General features: G+C 55.6%; 1 protein-coding gene across 1 annotated transcript in view; it reads left to right on the plus strand.

Annotated features, from left to right (window-relative positions):
* Positions 1-139: 139 nt before the first annotated feature.
* Positions 140-25,373, plus strand: part of LOC126648356 (mediator of RNA polymerase II transcription subunit 25-like) — a gene marked incomplete at its 5' end in the record, with an annotated part of 34,175 nt that continues 8,941 nt past the window's right edge. Inside the window, 15 exon segments of the mRNA XM_050331175.1 lie at positions 140-192; positions 612-872; positions 1,886-1,984; positions 3,753-3,873; positions 6,378-6,403; positions 6,497-6,578; positions 12,892-12,895; positions 13,265-13,311; positions 17,298-17,386; positions 18,887-18,944; positions 19,892-19,898; positions 19,901-19,998; positions 23,201-23,431; positions 23,648-23,854; positions 25,039-25,263. Coding sequence (XP_050187132.1) covers positions 140-192; positions 612-872; positions 1,886-1,984; positions 3,753-3,873; positions 6,378-6,403; positions 6,497-6,578; positions 12,892-12,895; positions 13,265-13,311; positions 17,298-17,386; positions 18,887-18,944; positions 19,892-19,898; positions 19,901-19,998; positions 23,201-23,431; positions 23,648-23,854; positions 25,039-25,263 — 1,608 coding nt within the window.

Raw genomic sequence — 25,373 nt, forward strand, 5'->3', positions numbered from 1 at the left:
CTCCTCCCTGTTTTCCCAGTTTGGGGGTACCCAGTACAGCCTGGTGGTGTTCAACACCGTGGATCCTGAGGGGTTTTGGGAAGCTCTGTGGGGTTTGGGGGGGGTTTCTATTGTGACCATTTCCCCCATTTTCTCCCAGTTTGGGGGCACCCAGTACAGCCTGGTGGTGTTCAGCACCGGGGATCCTGAGTGGTTTGTGGGATCTCTGAGTGGTTTGGGGGAGCTCTGTGGGTTTTGGGGGGCTCCTGTTCTGACTCTCTTGTCAATCCTGTCCCAGTTTGGGGGCACCCAGTACAGCCTGGTGGTGTTCAACACCGGGGATCCTGAGCAGTTTTGGGAAGCTCTGTGGGGTTTGTGGGATCTCTGAGGCGGCTTGTGGGGATCCTGAGTGGTTTTGGGGAGCTCTGTGGGTTTTGGGGGTTCCTATTGTGACCATTCCCCCCTGTTTGCCCAGTTTGGGGGCACCCAGTACAGCCTGGTGGTGTTCAACACCGTGGATTCTGAGGGGTTTGGGGGAGCTCTGAGGGGTCTGGGAGTTCCTGAGCAGTTTTGGGGAGCTCTGTGGGTTTTGGGGGGCTCCTGTTCTGACTCTGATGTCAATCCTGTCCCAGTTTGGGGGTACCCAGTACAGCCTGGTGGTGTTCAACACCGTGGATCCTGAGGGGTTTGGGGGATCCTGAGCGGTTTGTGGGATCTCTGAATGGTTTGGGGGGTTCCTGTTGTGACCATTCCCCCATTTTCTCCCAGTTTGGGGGCACCCAGTACAGCCTGGTGGTGTTCAACACCGTGGACTGTGCCCCCGAGTCGTACGTGCAGTGCCACGCGCCCACCAGCAGCGCCTACGAGTTCCTCACCTGGCTCGACAGCATCCAGTGAGGGGGAAAGGGGGGCTTTGGGGAGGGGGACACACCTGGGGTGGAAATTTTGGGATTTGGGGGAAATTTGGAAGGAGGGGGCTGAGGGTCTGAGGAGGGGGCTGAGGAGGGCTGAAGAGGGGCTGAGAAGGGGCTGAGGGGTGAGGAGGGGTCTGAGGGTCTGAGGAGGGGTCTGAGGTTTTTAGGGGGGCTGAGAAGGGCACTGAAGGGTTGGCTGAGGGGCTGAGGGTGTGAGGAGGGAGCTGAGGGCCTGAGGAGGCGGCTGATGGTCCAAGGGAGGGTCTGAGGGGTGAGGAGGGGGCTGAGGGGGGTCTGAAGGGCTGAGAGGGGTCTGAGGGGCTGAGGGGGCTGAGGGGCTGAGGAGGGCTGAGGGTTTTGGGGGGCTGAGGAACTGAGGGGGTCTGAGGGCTGAGGGGGCTGAGGTGTGCCTGAGGGGCTGAGGAGGGGCTGAGGGGGTGCTGGGGGCTGAGGGGGGCTCTGAGGGGTGCTGGGGATCTGAGGGGCAGAGGAGGGGTCTGAGGGTCCAAGGGGGGCTGAGGAGCGGGCTGAGGGGGCTCTGGGGGCTGAGGGGGTGCTGGGGGCTGAGGGGGCTTTGAGGGGGTGCTGGGGCTCTGAGGGGCTGAGGAGGGGGCTGAGGGTCTGAGGGGGTCTGAGGGGCTGAGGAGGGCTGAGGGTCCGAGGGGGTCTGAGGAGCTGAGGAGGGGTCTGAGGGAGGGGCTGATGGGCTGAGGGGGTTTTGAGGGGCTGAGGAGGGGTCTGAGGGACTGAGGGGGTCTGAGAGGCTGAGGAGGGGTCTGAGGGAGGGGCTGATGGGCTGAGGGGGGTTTTGAGGGGCTGAGGACGGTGCTGGGGGTCCGAGGGGGGAGCTGAGGGTCTGAGGAGGGGTCTGAGGGAGGGGCTGAGGATCTGAAGAGGGGTCTGAAGGTCCAAGGGGAGGGCTGAGGGTTTGAGGGGAGGCCTGAGGGTCTGAGGGGGGTCTGAGGGTCTTCCCCTCCCCAAAATCGCGGCAGGTTCGTGGGGGGGGGCGGCGAGAGCTGCAGCCTCATCGCCGAGGGGCTCAGCACGGCCCTGCAGCTCTTTGATGACTTCAAGAAGATGAGGGAGCAGATGTGAGTGCTCAGGGGGCTTGGGGAACCTGAGGGGTCTGGGGGTTTCTGAGGGGTTTGGGGAGGTCTAAGAAGGGTTTGGGGAGGGTCCTGAGGGTTTGGGGGTCTTGGGGACAGTTTGGGGGTCCTAAGGGGTTTGGAGGGGGTTCTGAAGGGTTTGGGGTCTTGGGACAGTTTGGGGGTCCCTAGGGGCTTGGGGGTCTGGGGACAGTTTGGGGCTCCTCAGGGGGCTTGGGGGTCTTGGGACAGTTTGGGGTCCCAGGGGGTTTGGAGGAGGTTCTGAAGGGTTTGGGGGTCTTGGAGACAGTTTGGGGTGCCCAGGGGGTTCTGGGGGTCTTGGGGACAGTTTGGGGGTCCTAAGGGGATTTGGAGGGGTTCTGAAGGGTTTGGGGAGTCTTGGGGACAGTTTGGGGGTCCTCAGGGGGTTTGGAGGGTCTTGGGGACAGTTTGGGGCTCCTCAGGGGTTTGGAGGGGTTCTGAAGGGTTTGGGGAGTCTTGGGGACAGTTTGGGGGTGCTCAGGGGGTTCTGGGGGGTCTTGGGGACAGTTTGGGGCTCCTCAGGGGTTTGGAGGGGGTTCTGAAGGGTTTGGGGGTCTTGGAGACAGTTTGGGGTGCCCAGGGGGTTCTGGGGGGTCTTGGGGACAGTTTGGGGGTCCTCAGGGAGGTTTGGGGATGTCTTGGGGACAGTTTGGGGGTTCTCAGGGGTTTTGGGGGTCTTGGGGACAGTTTGGGGGTTCTCAGGGGGTTTGGGGGTCTTGGGGACAGTTTGGGGGTTCTCAGGGTTTGGGGAGTCTTGGGGACAGTTTTGGGGTCCTCAAGGGGGTCTGGGGGTCTGGGGACAGTTTGGGGGTCCTCAGGGGGTTTGGGGATGTCTTGGGGACAGTTTGGGGGTTCTCAGGGGGTTTGGGGTGGGGTGAGGGGTTTGGGGGTCCTGTGGAGTCTGGGGGCCTTGGGGACAGTTTGGGGTCCTCAGAGGGGTTTGGGGGTGGAGTGAGGGGTTTGGAGGGTCCTCAGGAGAACTTGGGGGTCTTGGGGACAGCTTGGGGTCCTCAGGGGTTTGGAGGGTCTTGTGGACAGTTCTGGAGGGTCCTCAGAGGGGTTTAGGGAGGTGTTGGGGGACAGCTTGGGGGTCCTCAGGGGATTTGGGAGGAGTCCTGGGGACAGTTTGGGGTCCTAAGGGGGATTTGGAGGGGGTTCTGAAGGGTTTGGGGGTCTTGGGGACAGTTTGGGGTCCTCAGGGGGTTTGGAGAGGTCTTGGGGACAGTTTGGGGTCCTCAGGGGATTTGGAGGGGTTCTGAAGGGTTTGGGGAGTCTTGGGGACAGTTTGGGGGTGCCTCAGGGGTTCTGGGGGTCTTGGGGACAGTTTGGGGGTCCTAAGGGGGTTTGGAGGGGTTCTAGGGGTTTGGGGAGTCTTGGGGACAGTTTGGGGTTGCTCAGGGGGCTTAGGGGGTCTCAGAGGGTTGGGGGTCTGGGGACAGTTTGGGGGTCCTCAGGGGTTTGGGGGGTCTTGGGGACAGTTTGGGGGTTCTCAGGGGGTTTGGGGTGGGGTGAGAGGTTTGGGGGGCGTCCTGAGGGGTTTGTGGGGTCTCAGAGGAGTTTGGGGTGGTCCTGACGGGTTTGGGGGGGAGTCTCACGGGGGGTTTCAGGGTATCCCCAAGGGGTTTGAGAGAGTTCCTGAGTGGTTTGAGGTGGTCCTGAGGGGTTTAGTGGGGCTCTGGGTTTTTTTTTGGGTGGTCTCTGACCCCTCCCCATCATTTTCCCCTAAAACCAGCGGGCAGACCCACAAGGTGTGTGTGTTGATCTGCAACTCCCCCCCGTACCTGCTGCCCGCCGTGGAGAGCACCACCTACTCTGGGTACAGCACCGAGAGCCTCGTGCAGAGGATTGCTGAGGTGAGGGGGATTTGGGGGATTTGGGGGGCTGGGGGACATGGGGGGCAATGAGGGTCCCACCCCACCTACTCTGGGTACAGCACCGAGAGCCTCGTGCAGAGGATTGCTGAGGTGAGGGGGATTTGGGGGATTGGGGGATTTGGGGGCTGGGACCACCCCTGGGGCTGGGGGAGATGGGAGGGCAATGGGGTCCCACCCCACCTACTCTGGGTACAGCACCGAGAGCCTCGTGCAGAGGATTGCTGAGGTGAGGGGGATTTGGGGGATTTGGGGCTGGGACCACCTCAGGGATGGGGGCTGGGGAGATGGTGAGGGCAATAGGGGTCCCACCCCACCTACTCTGGGCACAGCACCGAGAGCCTCGTGCAGAGGATTGCTGAGGTGAGGGGGATTTGGGGGTGATTTGGGGGCTGGGACCACCCCGAGGGGCTGGGGAGATGGGAGGGCAATGGGGGTCCCACCCCACCTACTCTGGGTACAGCACCGAGAGCCTCGTGCAGAGGATTGCTGAGGTGAGGGGTAATTTTGGGAGTCCCAGCAGCGGGATCACTTCTGGTGGTCGCCCATAAGCTGCCAGCTAGGCGCTTCTGTTGAAAGGGCCCCAGGGCCTGGAACCCCAGGGCAGGAGGCAGGACGGCACATGGTGCTGGTCAGGAAGTGCCTGCCAGGTCTGAGAGACTCGGGATTGAGGAGAGGTCGGGATAGGAGCGGGGCTGGGGGTGAGAAGAAAAATGGTGGGAAATGAGGGGAAAGGAGGGAAATGTGAGGGGAAAAGGAAATGTGAGGGGAAAGGAGGAAATAGGAGGAAAAGAGGGAAATAGGAGAAAGGAATGTGAGAAAAAGGAGGAGAAATGGGAGGAAAGGAGGAAATGGGAGGAAAGGAAATGTGAGGAAAAGGGAGAAATGTGAGGAAAAAGGGAAATGTAGAGGGAAAAGGAAATGTGAGGGGAAAAGGGAAATGTGAGGGAAAGGGAGAGGAAAGGTGAGGAAAAGGGTGGAAGGAGTGAGAAGGAGGGAAATGTGAGGAGAAAATGGGGGGAAAAGGGTGGGAAAGGTAAGGGGAAAATGAAGGGAAAATGGTGGGAAAGGTGAGGGGAAAGTGGGGGGAAACATGAGGGGAAAATGGGGGGAAAAGTGAGGGGAAAAATGAGGGGAAAATGGTGGGAAATGTGAGGGGAAAATGGGGGGAAATGTGAGGGGAAAAGGGCAGGAAAGGTGAGGGAAAAATGAAGGGAAAATGGAAAGGTGAGGGGAAATGGGGGAAACATGAGAGGTGAGGAAAATGGAGTGGAAAGCGATGGGAATGTGAGGGAAAATGGTGGAAAGGTGAGGGGAAAATGGTGGGAAAGGTGAGGGGAAAATGGTGTGAGGAAAATGGAGGAAAATGAGGAAATGAGGAAAGGTGAGAGAATGGAGCAGGAAATGGAGGAAAAAGGGCAGAAAGGTGAAGAGAGGAAAATGAGTGAGAAGAGTGAGAGAAAGAGTGATGGGGAAAATGGAAAAAGGGCAGGAAAGGTGAGGGGAAAATGAAGGGAAAATGGAGGGAAAGGTGAGGGGAAAGTGGGAAACATGGAAAGTGGAAAAAAGTGAGGGAAAAATGGAGGAGAGAGAAATGGTGGGGGAAAGATGAGAGGAAAAGGGCGGGAAAACGTGAGGGAAAAGTGTAAGGGAAAATGGTAGGGAAAAGTGTGAGGAAAATGGAGGGAAAACTGAGGGAAAAGGGTGGGAAAAGTGAGGGAAAGTGGAGGGAAAGGTGAGGAAAGTGGAAGGAAGGTGAAAAATGGAAAATGTGAGTGGGAAAATGGGGAAACATGAGGAAAATGGTAGGAAAGGTGAGGGAAAAATGGGGAAGCATGAGGGGAAAATGGTGGGAAAGGTGAGGGAAAATGGATGGGAAAGGTGAGGGAAAATGGTGGGAAATGTGAGGGGAAAATGGTGGGAAAGGTGAGGGGAAAATGGTGGGAAAGGTGAGGGGAAAATGGTGGGAAAGGTGAGGGGAAAAATGGTGGGAAAAGTGAGGGGAAAATGGTGGGAAAGGTGAGGGAAAAGATGGAGAAAGGTGAGGGAAAGTGGGAAAGGCAGAAGGGAGGAAAGTGAAGGGAAAAGTGGGAAAAGTGAGGAAAGATGGGGGAAAATGTGAGGGAAAGAATTTGGAAAGGTGAGGGAAAATGAAACATGAGGGGAAAAATGGGGAAAGGTGAGGGGAAAATGAAGGGAAAATGGTGGGAAATGTGAGGGGAAAATGGGGGGAAACCTGAGGGGAAAAGGGTGGGAAACGTGAGGGGAAAGTGGGGGAAAATGGGGAAAAGGGCGAGGAAAAGTGAGGGAAAATGAAGGGAAATGGGGTTGTATCCCCCATCACCCCTTTTTCTTTGTGTTTTTAACCCCCCCCCAAAAAAACCCACCCCAAAACCCCAGGCAGCACCACGGGCTCGGCCTCGCTGCCCCCCAAAGCCACCGTGGCCCCCAGCTGCCCCCAGCCCCAACTGCCCTGGCCCTCACAGCCCCCGCCGGACCACAACCCTACCAGGTAAATCCTTCTCTTTCCTTCTCCCCTTTATTTTTGGGGGTTCAGGGTGTCCCAAGACCCCCGCAGAACCTGGACCCCCTCCCCAGAATTAAGGTGCCCCCGCGCGCTGAACGCGGCGCAGGCGGCGACGCAGTCGGCGGTGGAGGCTGCCAAGAGCCAGAAGAGCCTGGGCGCTGTGAGTCACCCCCAATTTTGGGGAGTGAGGTTTGGGGGCTCTGGGAGGGTCTGAGAAACCCCACCCCAAAATTTGGGGGTTTGGGGCTCTGGGAGGGTCTGAGAAACCCCCACCCCAAAATTTGGGGGGTTCAGGGTGTTGGGAGTGTCTAAGAAACCCCCACCCTAAAATTCGGGGGGGGGGTTTGGGGTTCTGGGAGGGTCTGAGAAACCCCCACCCCAAAATTTGGGGTGGGTTCAAGTGGGAGGGTCTAAGAAACCCCACCCCAAAATTTAGGGTGAGCTTCGGGGTGCTGGGAGGGTCTGAGAAACCCCACCCCAAAATTTGGGGGTTCAGGTGTTGGGAGGGTCTGAGAAACCCCCACCCCAAAATTTGGGGGGTTTTGGGGTGCTGTGAGTCACCCCTGAATTTCTGGGGGGGGGTTTGGGGGGCTCTGGGAGGGTCTGAGAAACCCCACCCCAAAATTTGGGGGTTCAGGGTACTGGGATGTCTGATCACTCCCACCCCAAAATCTGGGGAGTTCAGGGCTCTGGGAGGGTCTGAGAAACCCCACCCCAGAAATTTAGGGGCTTTGGGGCTCTGGGAGGGTTTGAGAACCCCACCCCAAAATCTGGGCGGGGTTTAGGGCACTGTGAGTAACCCCAATTTTTTTGGGGGCTGGGGTTTGAGGGGCTCTGGGAGGGTCTGAGAAACCCCCACCCCAAAATCTGGGCGGGGTTTGGGGCATCAGGAGTCACCCCCAACTTTTGGGAGGGGCTTGGGGGCTCTGGGAGGGTCTAGAAACCCCCACCTCGAAATTTGGGGGGGTTTTGGGGCTCTGGGAGGGTCTGAGAAACCCCCACCCCAAAATCTGGGCGGGGTTTGGGGCACTGTGAGTAACCCCCCAATTTTTTTGGGGAGGGGTTGGGGGTTTGGGGGGCTCTGGGAGGGTCTGAGAAACCCCCACCCCAAAATTTGGGGGGGGGTTTGGGGCTCTGGGAGGGTCTGAGAAACCCCCACCCCAAAATTTTGGGGAGGTTTTGAGCTCTGGGAGGGTCTGAGAAACCCCACCCCAAAATTTGGGGGTTCAGGGTACTGGGAGGTCTGATCCTCCCTACCCCAAAATCTGGGGAGTTCAGGGCTCTGGGAGGTCTGAAACCCCACCCCAAAATTTAGGGGGGGTTTTGGGGCTCTGGGAGGGTCTGAGAAACCCCCACCCCAAAATATGGGGTTGGTTCAGGGCTCTGGGAGGGTCTGAGAAACCCCCACCCTAAAATTCGGGGGGGTTCAGGGTGTTGGGAGTGTCTAAGAAACCCCCACCCTAAAATTCGGGGGGGGGGTTTGGGGTTCTGGGAGGGTCTGAGAAAACCCCACCCCAAAATTTGGGGGGTTTTGGGGCTCTGGGAGGGTCTGAGAAACCCCCACCCCAAAATTTGGGGGGGTTTGGGGGGCTCTGGGAGGGTCTGAGAAACCCAAAATTTGGGGTGGGTTCGGGGTGTTGGGAGGGTCTGAGAAACCCCCACCCCGAAATTTGGGGGGTTTTGGGGCTCTGGGAGGGTCTGAGAAACCCCCACCCCAAAATTTGGGGTTGGTTTTGGGGTTCTGGGAGGGTCTGAGAAACCCCCACCCCAAAATTTGGGGGGGTTCAGGGTACTGGGAGTGTCTGATCCCCCTCCCTACCCCAAAATCTGGGGGAGTTCAGGGCTCTGGGAGGGTCTGAGAAACCCCCATCCCCAAAATTTAGGGGGGCTTTTGGGGCTCTGGGAGGGTTTGAGAAACCCCCACCCCAAAATCTGGGCGGGGTTTGGGGCACTGTGAGTAACCCCCCAATTTTTTTTGGGGAGGGGCTGGGAGTTTGAGGGGCTCTGGGAGGGTCTGAGAAACCCCCACCCCAAAATTCGGGGGGGTTTGGGGCACTGTGAGTCACCCCTGAATTTTTGGGGGGGGGTTTGGGGGGCTCTGGGAGGGTCTGAGAAACCCCCACCCCAAAATGTGGAGGTTTTGGGGTGCTGTGAGTCACCCTGAATTTTGGGGGCTTTGGGGGCTCTGGGAGGGTCTGAGAAACCCCACCTCGAAATTTGGGGGTTTTGGGGCTCTAGGAGGGTCTGAGAAACCCCACCCCAAAATTTGGGGGGTTTAGGGCTGCTGTGAGTCACCCCTGAATTTTTGGGGGGGAGTTTGGGGGGCTCTGGGAGGATCTGAGAAACCCCCACCCCGAAATTTGGGGGCGTTTGGGGCTCTGGGAGGGTCTGAGAAACCCAAAATTTGGGGGGGGTTTGGGGCTCTGGGAGGGTTTGAGAAACCCCCACCCCAAAATTTGGGGGTTAGGCCGTGAGTCACCCCAAAATTTGGGGGGCTTTTGGGGTTCTGGGAGGGTCTGAGAAACCCCCACCCCAAAATTTGGGGGGTTTTGGAGCTCTGGGAGGGTCTGAGAAACCCCCACCCCAAAATTTGGGGGGGATTGGGGGTTTTGAGGGGGTTAAAGGGATTTTGGGGGGATTTTAAAGGGATTTTGGGGGGTTTAAAAAGATTTTGGGAGGCTTTAAAGTGATTTGGGGGGGGCATTAAAGGGATTTTGGGGGCTTAAAGTGATTTTGGAAGGTTTAAAGTGATTTTGGTGGGGTTTAAAGTGATTTTTGGGAGTTTTAAGAAGATTTTGGGGAGCTCAGAGGGGGTTTTGGGGTGGGGAGGTGGTCTCAGAGGGGTTTGGGGGCATTAAAGTGATTTTGGGGGGTTTTAAGAAGATTTTGGGGATCTCAGAGGGGTTTTGGGGTGGGGGGTGGTCTCAGAGGGGTTTTGGGGTGGGGGTGGTCTCAGAGGGGTTTTGGGGGTCTCAGAGGGGTTTGGGGGGCATTAAAGTGATTTTTGGGTGTTTTAAGAAGATTTTGGGGGTCTCAGAGGGGTTTTGGGGTGGGGGTGGTCTCAGAGGGTTTTGGGGTGTTAAAATAATTTTGGGGATGTTTTAAAGGCATTTTGGGGATCTCAGAGGGGTTTTGGGGTGGGGGGTGGTCTCAGAGGGGGTTGGGGGCATTAAAGTGATTTTTGGGGTTTTAAGAGGATTTGGGGATCTCAGAGGGGTTTGGGGTGGGGTGGTCTCAGAGGGGTTTTGGGGTGGGGGTGGTCTCAGAGGGGGTTTTGGGGTCTCAGAGGGGGTTTGGGGGCATTAAAGTGATTTTTGGGGGTTTTAAGAAGATTTTGGGGGTCTCAGAGGGGTTTTGGGGTGGGGGGTGGTCTCAGAGGGGTTTTGGGGTGGTTAAAATAATTTTGGGGATGTTTTAAAGGCATTTTGGGGATCTCAGAGGGGTTTGGGGGTTAAAGTGATTTTTGGGGTGTTTTAAGGGATTTTGGGGATCTCAGAGGGGTTTTGGGGTTGGGGGGTGGTCTCAGATGGGGTTTCAGGGGCATTAAAGTGATTTTTGGGGGTTTTAAGAGGATTTTGGGGATCTCAGAGAGGGTTTTGGGGGTGGGGTGGTCTCAGAGGGGGTTTTGGGGGTCTCAGAGGGTTTTGAGGTGGGGGGTGGTCTCAGAGGGGGTTTGGGGATTAAAATGATTTTGGGGGTCTTAAAGTGATTTTGGGGAGCCCAGAGGGGTTTTGGGGTGGGGGTGGTCTCAGAGGGGGTTTGGGGTGGGGGTGGTCTCAGAGGGGGTTTGGGGGTGGGGGTGGTCTCAGAGGGGTTTGGGGGTTAAATAATTTGGGGGGTTTAAAGTGATTTTGGGGAGCCCAGAGGGGGTTTTGGGGTGGGGGGTGGTCTCAGAGGGGGTTTTGGGGGTCTCAGAGGGGTTTGGGGGTCTCAGAGGGGGTTTTGGGGTCTCAGCACTCCCTTAGCCCCCCTCTCTTTCTTTCCTCCCCTCAGTCCCTCCCCTGCCCCCTCCAGCCCCCTTCAGCCAGACCCCCCAGCCCTCCCCGGGCCCCATCGCCCCTCCCCAAAATTGCCCCCAGGGCCAGGGGCTCTCTCCCCCGCGGGGCTCCTGCCCCCAACCCCGGGCAGCCCCGGCCCAGCCTGGAGCCCCCATGGTGAGTCTGGGAGATTTAATTCTGGGGGTTAAATTTATTTTTTGGGGGTTAAATTTAATTTTGGGGGCTTAAATTTAATTTTGGGGATAAACTTAATTTTTGGGAGGGGTCAGAGTTCATTTTCTGGGGTTAAATTTCATTTTGGGGGCGTTAAATTTAATTTTTGGGGTTAAATTTAATTTGGGGGGGTAAATTTCATTGGGGGAGCTAAGTTTAATTTTGGGGGTTAAGTTTAACTTTTGGGGTTAAATTTAATTTTGGGGTTAAATTTAATTTTTGAGGGTTAAATTTAATTTTGGGGAGGTTAAATTTAATTTTTGGAGGTTAATTTTATTTTGGGGGTAAATTTCATTTTTGGGGAGGTAAATTTCATTTCTGGGGGTTAAATTTAATTTTGGGGGTTAAATGTAATTTGGGGGTTAACTTTCATTTGAAGGGTTTAAATTTAATTTTTGGGGGTTAAATTTCATTTTGGGGCATAAAATTTAATTTTGGGGTTAAATTTATTTTTGGGGGTTAAATTTAATTTTGGGGGTTAAATTTAATTTTGGGGGTTAATTTTTATTTTTGGGGTTAAATTTCATTGTAGAGTTAAATTTAATTTCGGGGTTAAATTTAATTTTGGGGTCAGAGCTCATTTGGGGGGGATAAGTTCTGTTTTGGGGTTAATTCAATTTGGGGGTTAAATTTAATTTTGGGGTTAAATTTAATTTTGAGGGGTTAAATTTAATTTTTGGAGGAGTTAAATTTAATTTTGGGGTTAATTTTTATTTTGGGGGTAAATTTCATTTTGGGAGGTAAATTTCATGTTAGGGGTTAAATTTAATTTTGGGGGGGTTAAATGTAATTTGGGGTTAACTTTCATTTTGAAGGGTTTAAATTTAATTTTAGGGGGTTAAATTTCATTTTGGAGGGGTTAAATTTAATTTTGGGGGTTAAATTTCATTGGGGTTAAATTTAATATTTGGGGGTAAATTTCATGTTGGGGGTTAAATTTAATTTTTGGGGGTTAAATGTAATTTGGGGGTTAACTTTCATTTTGAAGGGTTTAAATTTAATTTTTGGGGGTTAAATTTCATTTTGGAGGGGTTAAATTTAATTTTGGGGGCTTAAATTTAATTTTGGGGGTTAAATTTAATTTTTAGGGTGTAAATTTAATTTTGGGGTTAAATTTAATTTTGGGGGTTAAATTTAATTTTGGAGGGTTAAATTTAATTTGGAGGTGTTAAATTTCATTTTGGGGGGTCAGAGCTCATTTTGGAGGGGTTAAGTTCTGTTTTGGGGGTAAATTTAATTTTGAGGGTTTAAATTTAATTTTGGGGGGTTAAATTTAATTTTGGGGGTTAAATTTTTTGGGGGTTAAATTTAAATATGGGGGTTAAATTTAATTTTGGGGGTTAAATTTCATTTTTGGGGTTAAAATTAATTTTTGGGAGGGGTCAGAGTTCATTTTGGGGGGGTTAAATTTAGTTTTTGGGGGGTTAATTTTTATTTTGGGGATTAAATTTCATTTTGGGGGTTAAGTTTCATTTTTGGGGGGTTTAATTTAATTTTGGGAGGTTAAAGTTTAATTTTTGAGAGGTTAAATTTAATTTTGGGAGGGTTAAATTTAATTTTTGGGCGGTCAAATTTCATTTTGAGGGGGCTAAATTTAATTTTTGGGAGTTAAATTAATTTTGGAGGGTTAAATTTAATTTTGGGGGTTAAATTTAATTTTTGGGGTCAAATTTAATTTGGGGGTTAAATTTAATTTTGGGGTGTCAAATTTCATTAGGGGCTAAGTTTAATATGGGGGTTAAATTTAATTTAGAGGTTAAATTTAATTTTGGGGGTTAAATTTCATTTGGGGGTTCAAATTTAATTTTGGGGGGTTAAATTTCATTTTTGGGGTTAAAATTAATTTTTGGGAGGGGTCAGAGTTCATTTTGGGGGTAAATTTCATTGGGGGTTAAATTTCATTTCGAGTTAAATTTCATTTTGGGGGTTAAATTTATTTTTGGGAGTTTAATTTTCTGGAGGGGTCAGAGTTCGTTTTCTGGGGTTAAATTTCATTTTGAGGGGGTTAAATTTAATTTTCTGGGGTTAAATTTAATTTTGGGGGGTTAAATTTATTTTTGGGGGAGTTAAATTTAATTTTGGGGGTTTAAATTTAATTTTCTGGGGTTAAATTTAATTTTGGGGGCTAAATTTAATTTTGGGAGGACTATTTTTGGGGGTCTTTTTGGGGGTCAATTTTGGGGGGATTTTTCCCGTGGTCTGTGGGTATCTCTGGGTGCTCTTTATTTTGGGGGTCACTGAACTCTTTTTCTCCCTCCCCAGACCAGTGGGGGCCCCTCAGCGCGCCCCCCAACCTGCGAACCCCACTAGGGCCTCTGGCGGGACCCCAACAGTCCGGGGGAACAAGTGCTGGCCTGGAGGTCCTCGAGTGGCAGGAGGTGAGGGGGCTTGGGGGTCCTGGGGGTTTTGGGGGTCTCTGAGGGTCTTTGGGGGATTTGGGGAGTTTGGGGATTTTAGGGGTCTTGGGGTGTTTTAAGGGGGAGTTTGATTTTGGGGTGCTGGCCTGGAGTGGGTCCCTAGAGTGGCAGGAGAGGGGGGCCTGGGGGTCTTGGGGGATTTGGGGTCCTGAGGGTCTTTGGGGGATTTAGGGGGATTTGGGGGAGCCTGGGGGTTTTGGGGGTCTTGGGGTGCTGAGGGGGGCTCAAGGTGCTGGCCTGGAGTGGGGTCCTCGAGTGGCAGGAGGTGAGGGGGGTCCTGGGGCTTTGGGGGTCCTGGGGGTCTTTGGGGTCCTGAGGGTCTTTGGGGTGAATTGGGGGGTTGGGGGTCCTGGGAGGTTTTAGGGGTTTTGGGGTGTTTTAAGGGGTTGGGTTTGGGGTGCTGGCCTGGAGTGGGGTCCTCGAGTGGCAAGAGGTGAGGGGGTCCTAGGGGGTCCTGGGTGAACTGGGGGTTTGGGGTGAATTGGGGGGTTGGGGGGTCTGGGAGTGATTTGGGGGTCCTGGGGAGCCTTTGGGATGAATTGGGGGTCCTGGGGGTCTTTGGGGTGAATTGGGGGTCTTGGGGGTGTTTTAAGGGGGTTTGAGTTTGGGGTGCTGGCCTGGAGTGGGGTCCTCGAGTGGCAGGAGGTGAGGGGGGCTTGGGGGTCCTGGGGGCCTGGGGGTCCTGGGGGATTTGGGGGAGCTTGGGGGATTTGGGGGCTTTATGGGTCTTGGGGTGATACGGGAGGTTTTAGGGGTGTCCTGGGGACTGGAGTGGGGTCCTCGAGTGGTAGGAGGTGAGGGGGGCTTGGTGGGGTCCTGGGGATTTGGGAGTCCTGAGGGTCTTTGGGGTGAATTGGGGGATTTGAGGTGAATTGGGGGTTTTGGGGTGTTTTAAGGGGGGTTGGGTTTGGGTGCTGGCCTGGAGTGGGGTCCTGAGTGGCAGGAGGTGAGGGGGGTCCTGGGGGTCCTGGGGGTTTTGGGGTCCTGGGGGTCTTTGGGGTGAATTAGGGGAGTTTTGGGGGTCTTGGGGTGTTTCAAGGATGGGGTTGGGTTTAGGGTGCTGGCCTGGAGTGGGGTCCTGAGTGGCAGGAGGTGAGGGGGGCCTGGGGGTCCTGGGGGCTTCAGATCCTGAGGAGTCTTGGGGTGAATTGGGGATTTGGGGGAGTCTGGGGGTTTAGGGGTCTTGGGGTGCTGGGAGGGGGGCTCGAGGTGCTGGCCTGGGAGTGGGGTCCTCGAGTGGCAGGAGGTGAGGGGGTCCCTGGGGGTCCTGGGGTTTTGGGGTCCTGGGGGTCTTTGTGGGAGGTTTGGGGGATTTGGGGTGAATTGGGGAGGCTTGGGGGTCTTGGGGTGCTGAGGGGGGCTGAGGTGCTGGCCTGGAGGGGTCCTGGAGTGGCAGGAGGTGAGGGGGTTGGGGGCTGGGGGATTGGGAGGATTGGGGTCCTGGGGGGTTGGGGGTCTGGGAGTGATTTGGGGGTCCTGGGGAGCCATTGGGATGAATTGGGGGTCCTGGGGGTCTTTGGGGTGAATTGGGGGTTTTGGGGGTGTTTTAAGGGGGTTGGGTTTGGGGTGCTGGCCTGGAGTGGGGTCCTCGAGTAGCAGGAGGTGAGGGGGTCCTGGGGGTCCTGGGGGTCCTGGGGGTTTTGGGGGTCCTGGGGGTCTTTGGGGATCCTGGGGGTCTTTGGGGGTCTTTGGGGTGAATTGGGGGATTTTAGGGGGTCTTGGGGTGTTTTAAGGATGGGGTTGGGTTTGAAGGTGCTGGCCTGAGTGGGTCCTGGAGTGGCAGGAGGTGAGGGGGGGTCCTGGGGGTCTTAGGTGAACTGGGGGTCTTTGGGGTCCTGGGGAGCGTTTGGGGGATTTGGGGTGAATTGGGGGATTTGGGGAGTCTGGGGGATTTTAGAGGTCTTGGGGTGCTGAGGGGGCTCGAGGTGCTGGCCTGGAGTGGGGTCCGAGTGGCAGGAGTGAGGGGGGTCTGGAGGGGGGTTGGGGGGATTTGGGGGTTTGGGGGTCCTGGGGAGTTTGGGGGTCCTGGGGGTCTTTGGGGGTCTTTGGGGTGAATTAGGGGAGTTTTTGGGGGTCTTGGGGTGTTTAGGGGCGCGAGGCCGGAGTGGGAGGGGTTAAAGGGGGATTTGGAGGGGTTTGGGGGCCTTAGGGGGTTTTGGGGGTCCTGGGGGGTTTTGGGGGGTCCTTGGGGGGAGTTTGGGGTGAACTTGGGGGGGTTTTAGGGGGATTTTGGGGTGATAAATGGGGGGGTTCACTCAGTGATTGCTTGGGGGGCTCTTTGGGGGTGAAAGCTGCCCTGGGACCCCCCCCAAATCCCACTGGGTACCCCCAAATCTTCCTTCTGACCTCCCAAATCCCTCTGGGGACCCCCAAATCTTCCTTCTGACCCCCCAAAATCCCCCTGGGGACCCCTAAAACCCCCCTGGGGACCCCTAAAATCCCCCCTGGGGACCCCTAAAACCCCCCTGGGGACCCCCAAATCTTCCTTCTGACCCCCCAAAATCTCCCTGGGGACCCCCAAATCTTCCTTCTGACCTCCCAAATCCCCCCTGGGGACCCCTAAAACCCCCCTGGGGACCCCTAAAATCCCCCTGGGGACCCCTAAAATTCCCCTGGGGACCCCCAAATCTTCCTTCTGACCCCCAAAATCCCCCATGGGGACCCCCAAATTTCCCCCCCCCGAAACTCAAATTCCCCTGGGGACCCCCAAATCTCTCTTGTGACCCCCAAAATCCTCCTGGAGACCCCCAAATCTTCCTTCTGAGCCCCCAAATCCCTCTGGGGACCCCCAAATCCCTCTTGTGACCCCAACCCCCTAAGGACCCCCCAAATCTTCCTTCCTGACCCTCAACCTCTCGGATCCCCTAAATCCCCTGGGGACCCCCCAAACCTTCCCAGGACCCCAAATCTTCCTTCTGACCCCCAAATCTCTCTGGGGACCCCCAAATCTTCTTCTGTCCCCCCAAATCTCTCATGTGACCCCCAAATCCCCCTGGGGACCCCCAAATTCCCCCAGAAACCCAAATCTTCCTTCTGACCCCCAAATTTTCCTTCTGACCCCCAAATCTCTCGTGTGACCCCTAAATCCCCCTGGGGACCCCCAAATCTTCCTTCTGACCTCCCAAATCCTTCTGGGGACCCCTAAATCTTTCCTTCTGACCCCCAAATCCCCTTGTGACCCCCAAATCTCTTGAGGACCCCCTCAAATTCCCTTGTGGACCTCCAAAACCCCCTGGGGACCCCCAAATCTTCTTTCTGTCCCCCCAAATCTCTCTTTGTTACTCCCAAATCCCCCTGGGGACCCCCAATCCCCCCAGAAACCCAAATCGGCCTCAGTGGACCCCCAAACCCCTTGGGGACCCCCAAATCCCCCTTGTGACCCCAAAATCCCCCAGGACCCCCTAAATTTTCCTTCTGAACCCCCAAATCTTCCTTCTAACCCCCCAAATACCCTTTGAGGACCCCCAATTCCCCCCTGAGGACTCCCCCAAAATCCCCCTGGGGACCCCCAAATCTTCCTTCTGACCCCCAAATCCCCCCTGGGGACCCCCAAATCTTCCTTCTGACCTCCCAAATCTTCCTTCTGACCCCCCAAATCCCCCTTGTGACCCCCAAAATCCCCCTGGGGGCCCCCAAATCTTCCTTCTGACCTCCCAAATCCTTCTGGGGACCCCCAAATCTTCCTTCTGACCCCCCAAATCCCCCTTGTGACCCCCAAAATCGCTCTGGGGACCCCCAAATTCCTCTGGGACCCCCTAAATCCCTCTGGGGACCCCCTAAACCTCCCTTGTGACCTCAAACCTCCCAGGGACCCCCAAATCTCTCGTTGTGACTCCCCAAATCCCCCTGGGACCCCCAAATCTCCCCAGAAACCTAAGCCGGCCTCGGTGGACCCCCAAATCCTCTGGGGACCCTAACCCCCCAGGGACCCCCAAATCTTCCTTCTGACCCCCAAATCTCTTTGTGACTCCCAAATCCCCTTGGAGACCCCCAATCCTCTGGGATCTCACCCCCTAGAAACCCAAATTCCTTCTGACCCCCAAATCCTCTCTGGACCCCCAAATCCCCCTGGGGACCCCCAAATTCCCCCCAGAAACCCAAGCCGGTCAGTGGACTCCAAATTCCCCTTGGGACTCCTAAACCCCCTCAGGGACCCCCAAATCTTCCTTCTGAACCCTCAAACCTTCCAGTGACCCCCAAATCTCTAGTTAGACTCCCCAAATCCCCCTGGGGACCCCCAAATCCCCCCAGAAACCCAAGCCGGCCTCGGTGGACTCGAGCACGAAGCTCACCCGGTCCCTGCCCTGCCAGGTCTACGTCAATGCTGGGGAGAACAACCTGTGAGTTTTGGGGGTTTTGGGGTCTTTGGGGGTCTTAGGGGAATTTGGGGGTCCTGGGGTCCAGGGGTCTTTGGGGTGAATTGGGGAGTTTGGGGGATTTAGGGGGATAAGGGGGTCTGAAGGTGCTGGAATGGAGGGAGAGTGGGGAGGGAGGGTTTTGGGGGCTTCTGGGGGTTTTGGGGGTCCTGGGAGGGTTTGGAGGGTCCTGGGGGTCCTGAGGGTCTGGGGGTCTTTGGGGTGAATTGGGGAGTTTTGGGGGATTTGGGGGATAAGGGGCTCTGAAGGTGCTGGAATGGAGGGAGAGTGGGGGAGGAGAGGGGTTTTGGGGGTCCTGGGGGTTTTGGGGGTCCTGGGGATTTGGGGTCCTGGGGGTCCTGGGGGTCCTGGGGTCTGGGGGTCTTTGGGGTGAATTGGGGAGGTTTGGGGGATTTAGGGGATAAAGGGGTCTGAAGGTGCTGGAATGGAGGGAGGAGGTGGGAGGGAGTTGGGAGGGGGTTTTGGGGGTCCTGGGGAGTTTTGGGGGTCCTGGGGGGTTTTGGGGGTCCTGAGGGTCTGGGGGGTCTTTGGGGTGAATTGGGGGAGTTTTGGGGGCTTTAGGGATTTAGGGGGTAAGGGGCTCTGAAGGTGCTGGAATGGAGGGAGAGTGAGGGGAGTGGGATTGGGGTCCTGGGAGGGTCCTGGGGAGGGTTTGGGAGTCCTGGGGGTTTTGGGGTCCTGAGGGGTCCTGAGGGTCTGGGGAGTCTTTGGGGTGAATTGAGGGAGTTTTGGGGGCTTTCAGGGGATTTAGGGGATTTAGGGGATAAGGGGGCTCTGAAGGTGCTGGAATGGAGGGAGAGGGGGGAGTGGGAGGGGTTTGGGGGTCCTGGGAGGGTTTTGGGGGTCCTGGGGGTTTTGAGGGTCCTGGGGGTCCTGGGGGTGTCTTTGGGGTGAATTTTGGGGGATTTTGGGGGATTTAGGGGGATAAGGGGGCTCTGAAGTTGCTGATGGAGAGAGAGTGAGGAGTGGGAGGGGTTTGGGGGTCCTGGGAGGGTTTGGGGATCCTTGGGGGTCCTGAGGGTCTGGGGGTCTTTGGGGTCTGAGGTCTGGGGAGTTTTGGGGCTGGGGCTCTAGGGGCATTTAGGGAGGTATAGGGGGCTCTGAAGGGTGCTGGAATGGAGGAGAGGATGGGGGAGTGGGAGGGGTTTGGGGGTCCTGGGGGTTTGGGGGTCCTGGGGTGATTCTGGGGGTCCTTGGGGGTCCTGAGGGTCTGGGGGTCTTTGGGGTGAATTGGGGGCTTTGGGGGGATTTAGGGGATTTGGGGGATTTAGGGGTTGTAAGAGGGGCCTAAACTCCTGGTGTGGAGGGGGCTGGGGGATTGGGAGGGGTTTGGGGGTCCTGGGGGATATTGAGGGTCCTGGGGTTTTGGGGGTCCTGGAGGGATTTGGGGGGGTCCCAGAAGGGTCTTGGGGTGGTCCTGGAACCAGGAGGGACTCCAAAATGCTCTCTTTCCCCCACCCCCAGGAAAACAGACCAGTGGCCCCAAAAGCTGATCATGCAGCTGATCCCACAGCAGCTCCTGGTGAGGTTTTTGGGGTCCTCTGGCCCCCACCCCAATTTCGGGGTCTCCTCCCCCAAATCACCTGACCTTGGGGACCCCAATTTTTTTTTTTGGGGGCTGGGGGTCCTGGGGTGATTTGGAGGGTCCTGGGGGTTTCTGGGGTCCTGGGGTTTTTGGGTAATTGGGGGTCCTGGGATGGTTTGGGGTCCTGGAGGGTCTTTGGGGTGATTTGGGGGGTCCTGGGGTTTTTGGGGTCCTGGGGGTTTTTGGGGTGATTTGGGGGTCCTGGGGTTTCTGGGGGTCCTGGGGTCTTGGGGAGATTTGGGGGTCCTGGGGGTTTTTGGGATTGGGGTCCTGGGGTTTTGGGGGTCCTGGGGTTTTGGGGTCCTGGGGATTTAGAGATTTGGGGGTCCTGGGGGTCTTTTGGGGAGTTTACTGAGGGTTTTGGGAGGTTTAGGATTTGGGGGAATTCTGGGGATTTTGGGGAATCCTGATGGATTTTGGGAGTTTGGATTTTGGGGGTTTTGTGGATTTTGGGGAGTTTGAGGATTTTGGGGAGAGTCTGAGGATTTGGGGAGTTCGGATTTGGGGAGTCTTGGGGATTTTGGGGAGTTTGAGGATTTGGGGGATTTTGGGGATTTTGGAGCTGTGGGATTTGGGGCCTGGAATTTTGGGGTTTTGGATTTTGAGGGGTCTGAGGATTTTGGGGAGGGGATTTTGGGAGAGTTTTGAGGTATTTTGGGAGGAGTTTTGTGGGATTTTGGGGGGATTTTTGTGGAATTTTGGGGGAGTTTTATGGGATTTTTTGGGAGAGTTTTGTGGGATTTTGAATTTTGTGGAATTTGGGGAAAGTTTTGAGGGATTTTTGGGGAGAATTTTCTGAGATTTGTGGGGGGAGTTTTGTGGGATTTGGGGGGGCCTTGAACTCTTGTGGGGGGGTCCTGAAACCCCTTTTTTGCCCCCCCCAGACCACCCTGGGCCCCTTTTCCGGAATTCCCGGATGGTTCAGTTCCACTTCACCAACAAGGACCTGGAGTCGCTCAAGGGGCTCTACAGGATCATGGGCAGTGGTTTTGTAAGGACCCCTCCCCAAAAAAACCACCCTGGGACCCCAAAATCGTCATCAGGGACCCCAAAATCGTCATCAGAGACCCCAAAAACCCCCTGGGACCCCCAAAATCACCCTGGGGATTCCAGAACCACCCTGGGGACCCCAAAATCACCCTTGTCATCAGGGACCCCAAAATCGTCATCAGGGACCCCAAAAACCCCCTGGGGACCCCAAAATCGTCATCAGGGCCCCAAAATTGTCATCAGGGACCCCAAAAACCCCTGGGGACCCCCAAAATCATCATTAATGACCCCAAAATCATCATCAGGGACCCTGAAATTGTCATCAGAGACCCCAAAAACCCCTGGAGACCCCAAAATCATCATCATAGACCCCAAAAACCCCCTGGGGACCCCCAAAATCATCATCAGGGACCCCAAAAACCCCCTGGGGACTCCCAAAATCATCATTAATGACCCCAAAATCGTCATCAGGGACCCCAAAATCGTCATCAGAGACCCCAAAAACCCCCTGGGGACCCCAAAATCGTCATCAGGGCCCCAAAATTGTCATCAGGGACCCCCAAAAACCCCCTGGGGACCCCCAAAATCACCCTGGGGATTCCAGAACCACCCTGGGGACCCCAAAATCACCCTCAGGGACCCCAGAATTGTCATCAGGGACCCCCAAAATCGTCATCAGGGACCCCAAAAACCCCCTGGAAACCCCAAAATCGTCATTAATGACCCCAAAATCGTCATCAGGGACCCCGAAATCGTCATCAGGGACCCCAAAAACCCCTGGGGACCCCCAAAATCAGCATTAATGACCCCAAAATCATCATCAGGGACCCCAAAATCACCATCAGGGACTCCGAAATCGTCATCAGAGACCCCAAAATCGTCATCATAGACCCCAAAAACCATCTGGGACTCCCAAAATCATCATCAGGGACCCCAAAATCGTCATCATAGACCCCAAAAAACCTCTGGGGACCCCCAAAATCATCATTAATGACCCCAGAATCATCATCAGGGACCCCAAAATCACCAATATGACCCCAAATCCCATCCCATGACCCCAAATCCCCTCCCAAATCCCCTCCCATGGCCCCAAATCCCCTCCCAAATCCCCTCCCATGGCCCCAAATCCCCTCCCAAATCCCCTCCCATGGCCCCAAATCCTCTCCTGTGACCCCAAATCCCATCCCATGGCCCCAAATCCCCTCCCATGGCCCCAAATCCCATCCCATGACCCCAAATCCCCTCCCATGACCCCAAATCCCCTCCTGTGATCCCAAATCCCCTCCCATGACCCCAAATCCCATCCCATGACCCCAAATCCCCTCCCAAATCCCATCCCATGACCCCAAATCCCCTCCCATGGCCCCAAATCCCCTCCCATGACCCCAAATCCCCTCCCATGACCCCAAATCCTCCCATGACCCCAAATCCCATCCCATGATCCCAAATCCCATCCCATGGCCCCAAATCCCCTCCCATGACCCCAAATCCCCTCCCATGACCCCAAATCCCCATCCCATGACCCCAAATCCCCATCCCATGACCCCAAATCCCCTCCCATGACCCCAAATCCCATTCCCATGGTCCCCAAATCCCATCCCATGGCCCCAAATCCCCTCCCATGACCCCAAATCCTCCCATGACCCCAAATCCTCCCATGTCCCAAATCCCATCCCATGGCCCCCAAATCCCATTCCTGTGACCCCAAATCCCTCCCATGGCCCCAAATCCCCTCCCATGGCCCCAAATCCCATCCCATGACCCCAAATCCCCTCCCATGACCCCAAATCCCATCCCATGGCCCCAAATCCCTCAGACCCCAAATCCCCTCCCATGGCCCCAAATCCCATCCCATGACCCCAAATCCCATCCCATGACCCCAAATCCCTCCCATGACCCCAAATCCCTCCCATGACCCCAAATCCCATCCCATGACCCCAAATCCCATCCTGTGACCCCAAATCCCATCCCATGGCCCCAAATCCCATCCCATGGCCCCAAATCCCCTCCCATGGCCCCAAATCCCATCCCATGACCCCAAATCCCCTCCCATGACCCCAAATCCCTCCCATGATCCCCAAATCCCTCCCATGATCCCAAATCCCATCCCATGACTCCCAAATCCCATCCCGTGATCCCAAACCCTCCCATGGCCCCAAATCCCTCCCATGGCCCCAAATCCCCTCCCATGTCCCAAATCCCATCCCATGGCCCCAAATCCCCTCCCATGACCCCAAATCCCCTCCCATGGCCCCAAATCCCTCCCATGGCCCCAAATCCCATCCCATGGCCCCAAATCCCATCCCATGACCCCAAATCCCTCCCATGGCCCCAAATCCCCTCCCATGACCCCAAATCCCCTCCCATGGCCCCAAATCCCCTCCCAAATCCCATCCCATGGCCCCAAATCCCCTCCCATGGCCCCAAATCCCCTCCCATGGCCCCAAATCCCATCCCATGATCCCAAATCCCATTCCCTGTGTCTCTAACATGTCCCAAATCCCCTCCCATGGCCCCAAATCCCATTCTATGTCCCATCCCATGTCCCAAATCCCCTCTCATCACCCCATATCAGTGTCTAACATGTCCCATACCCCTTCCCATGACCCCAAATCCCATTCTCTGTGTTCCTAACATGTTCTGTGTCCCATCCCATGACCCCAAATCCCATCCCATGACCCCAAATCGCGCTCCATGTGTCCCAAATCCCCTCCCATGGCCCCAAATCCCATCCCATGACCCCAAATCCCATCCCATGGCCCCAAATCCCATCCCCTGTGTCTCTAACATGTCTCTATGTCATTCCCATGTCATTCCCGTGTCATTCCGTGTCCCAGGCGGGCTGTGTGCACTTCCCCCACACGGCGCCGTGCGAGGTTCTGCTGTCCCTGGGACCCCAAATCCCCTCCCATGGCCCCAAATCCCATTCCCTGTGTCTCTAACATGTCCCACATCAGTCATTCCCGTGTTTTCCCGTGTCCCAGGCGGGCTGTGTGCACTTCCCCCACACAGCCCCATGATGTCCCTGGGACCCCAAATCCCATCCCATGACCCCAAATCCCCTCCCATGGCCCCAAATCCCCTCCCATGGCCCCAAATCCCATCCCATGGCCCCAAATCCCATTCCCTGTGTCTCTAACATGTCCCACATCAGTCATTCCCATGTCATTCCCGTGTCCCTCACGTGTCATTCCGTGTGGCAGGCGGGCTGTGTGCACTTCCCCCACACGGCACCGTGCGAGGTTCGTGTCCTGATGCTCCTCTACTCGTCCAAGAAGAAAATCTTCATGGGGCTGATCCCCTACGACCAGAGCGGCTTCGTCAACGGCATCCGCCAGGTCATCACCAACCACAAGCAGGTGCAGCAGCACAAGATGGACCAGCAGAGAGGGGTGAGACCCCCCAAAAAACCCCAAAAACACCCCAAAAACCACCCCAAAATCATACAGATCCTATAGACCCTATATAGACCCCATAGATCCCATACAGACCTCACAGAACCCCCCCAGGTCATCACCAACCACAAGCAGGTGCAGCAGCACAAGATGGACCAGCAGAGAGGGGTGAGACCCCCCAAAAACACCCCAAAAACACCCCAAAAAACACCCCAAACCACCCCAAACCACCCCAAAATCATACAGATCTTATAGACCCATATAGACCCCACAGAGCTCACAGAGCCCCCCCAGGTCATCACCAACCACAAGCAGGTGCAGCAGCACAAGATGGACCAGCAGAGAGGGGTGAGACCCCCCAAAACCCCCCCAAATCCCTACAGACCCCACAGAACCCCCACAAAACCCTACAGAGCCCTCAGACCCCATAGATCCCATACAGACCCCATAGAACCCCCCCAGGTCATCACCAACCACAAGCAGGTGCAGCAGCACAAGATGGACCAGCAGAGAGGGGTGAGATCCCAAAAACACCCCAAAAACCACCCCAAAATCCTACAGATCCTATAGAGCCCATACAGACCCCATAGATCCCATACAGACCCCATAGAGCCCACAGAGCCCCCCCAGGTCATCACCAACCACAAGCAGGTGCAGCAGCACAAGATGGACCAGCAGAGAGGGGTGAGACCCCCCAAAAAACCCTAAAACACCCCAAAAACCACCCCAAAATCATACAGACCCTATGGAGCCCATACAGACCCCATAGATCCCATATACAGACCCCGTATAGAGCTCACAGAGCCCCCCCAGGTCATCACCAACCACAAGCAGGTGCAGCAGCACAAGATGGACCAGCAGAGAGGGTGAGACCCCAAAAACACCCCAAAAACCACCCCAAACCACCCCAAAACCTTACAGATCTTATAGACCCCATACAGACCCCACAGAGCTCACAGAGCCCCCCCAGGTCATCACCAACCACAAGCAGGTGCAGCAGCACAAGATGGACCAGCAGAGAGGGGTGAGACCCCCAAAACACCCCAAAACACCCCCAAACACCTACAGAACCCATCCTGAGACCCTACAGACCCCATAGACCCCATACAGACCCCATAGAGCCCACAGAGCCCCCCCAGGTCATCACCAACCACAAGCAGGTGCAGCAGCACAAGATGGACCAGCAGAGAGGGGTGAGACCCCCCAAAAAACCCCCAAAAACACCCCAAACCCTCCCCAAAATCCTACAGATCCTATAGAGCCCATACAGACCCCATAGATCCCTACAGAGCCCACAGAGCCCCCAGGTCATCACCAACCACAAGCAGGTGCAGCAGCACAAGATGGACCAGCAGAGAGGGGTGAGACCCCAAAAACACCCCAAAAACACACCCTGACACCCCCAAAAACCACCCCAAAATCATACAGACCCTATGGAGCCCATACAGACCCCATAGATCCCATATAGAGCTCATAGAACATCCCCAGGTCATCACCAACCACAAGCAGGTGCAGCAGCACAAGATGGACCAGCAGAGAGGGTGAGACCCCAAAAACACCCCAAAAACACCCCAAAACCCACCCTGAAACCCTACAGACCCCACAGACCCCATACAGACCCCATAGAGCTCACAGAGCCCCCCCAGGTCATCACCAACCACAAGCAGGTGCAGCAGCACAAGATGGACCAGCAGAGAGGGGTGAGACCCCCCAAAAAACCCCAAAAACACCCCAAAAACCACCCCAAACCACCCTCAAAATCCTACAGATCCTATAGAGCCCATACAGACCCCACAGAGCTCACAGAGCCCCCCCAGGTCATCACCAACCACAAGCAGGTGCAGCAGCACAAGATGGACCAGCAGAGAGGGGTGAGACCCCCAAAAAAACCCCCAAAAACCTCCCAAAACCCACCCCAAACCACCCCAAAATCATACAGACCCCACAGATCCCATACAGATCCCATACAGACCCCATAGAG

The sequence above is a fragment of the Myiozetetes cayanensis genome, unplaced genomic scaffold, assembly GCF_022539395.1.
Source record: "Myiozetetes cayanensis isolate MyiCay16 unplaced genomic scaffold, myiCay2020 scf496, whole genome shotgun sequence".
Taxonomy (NCBI): domain Eukaryota; kingdom Metazoa; phylum Chordata; class Aves; order Passeriformes; family Tyrannidae; genus Myiozetetes; species Myiozetetes cayanensis.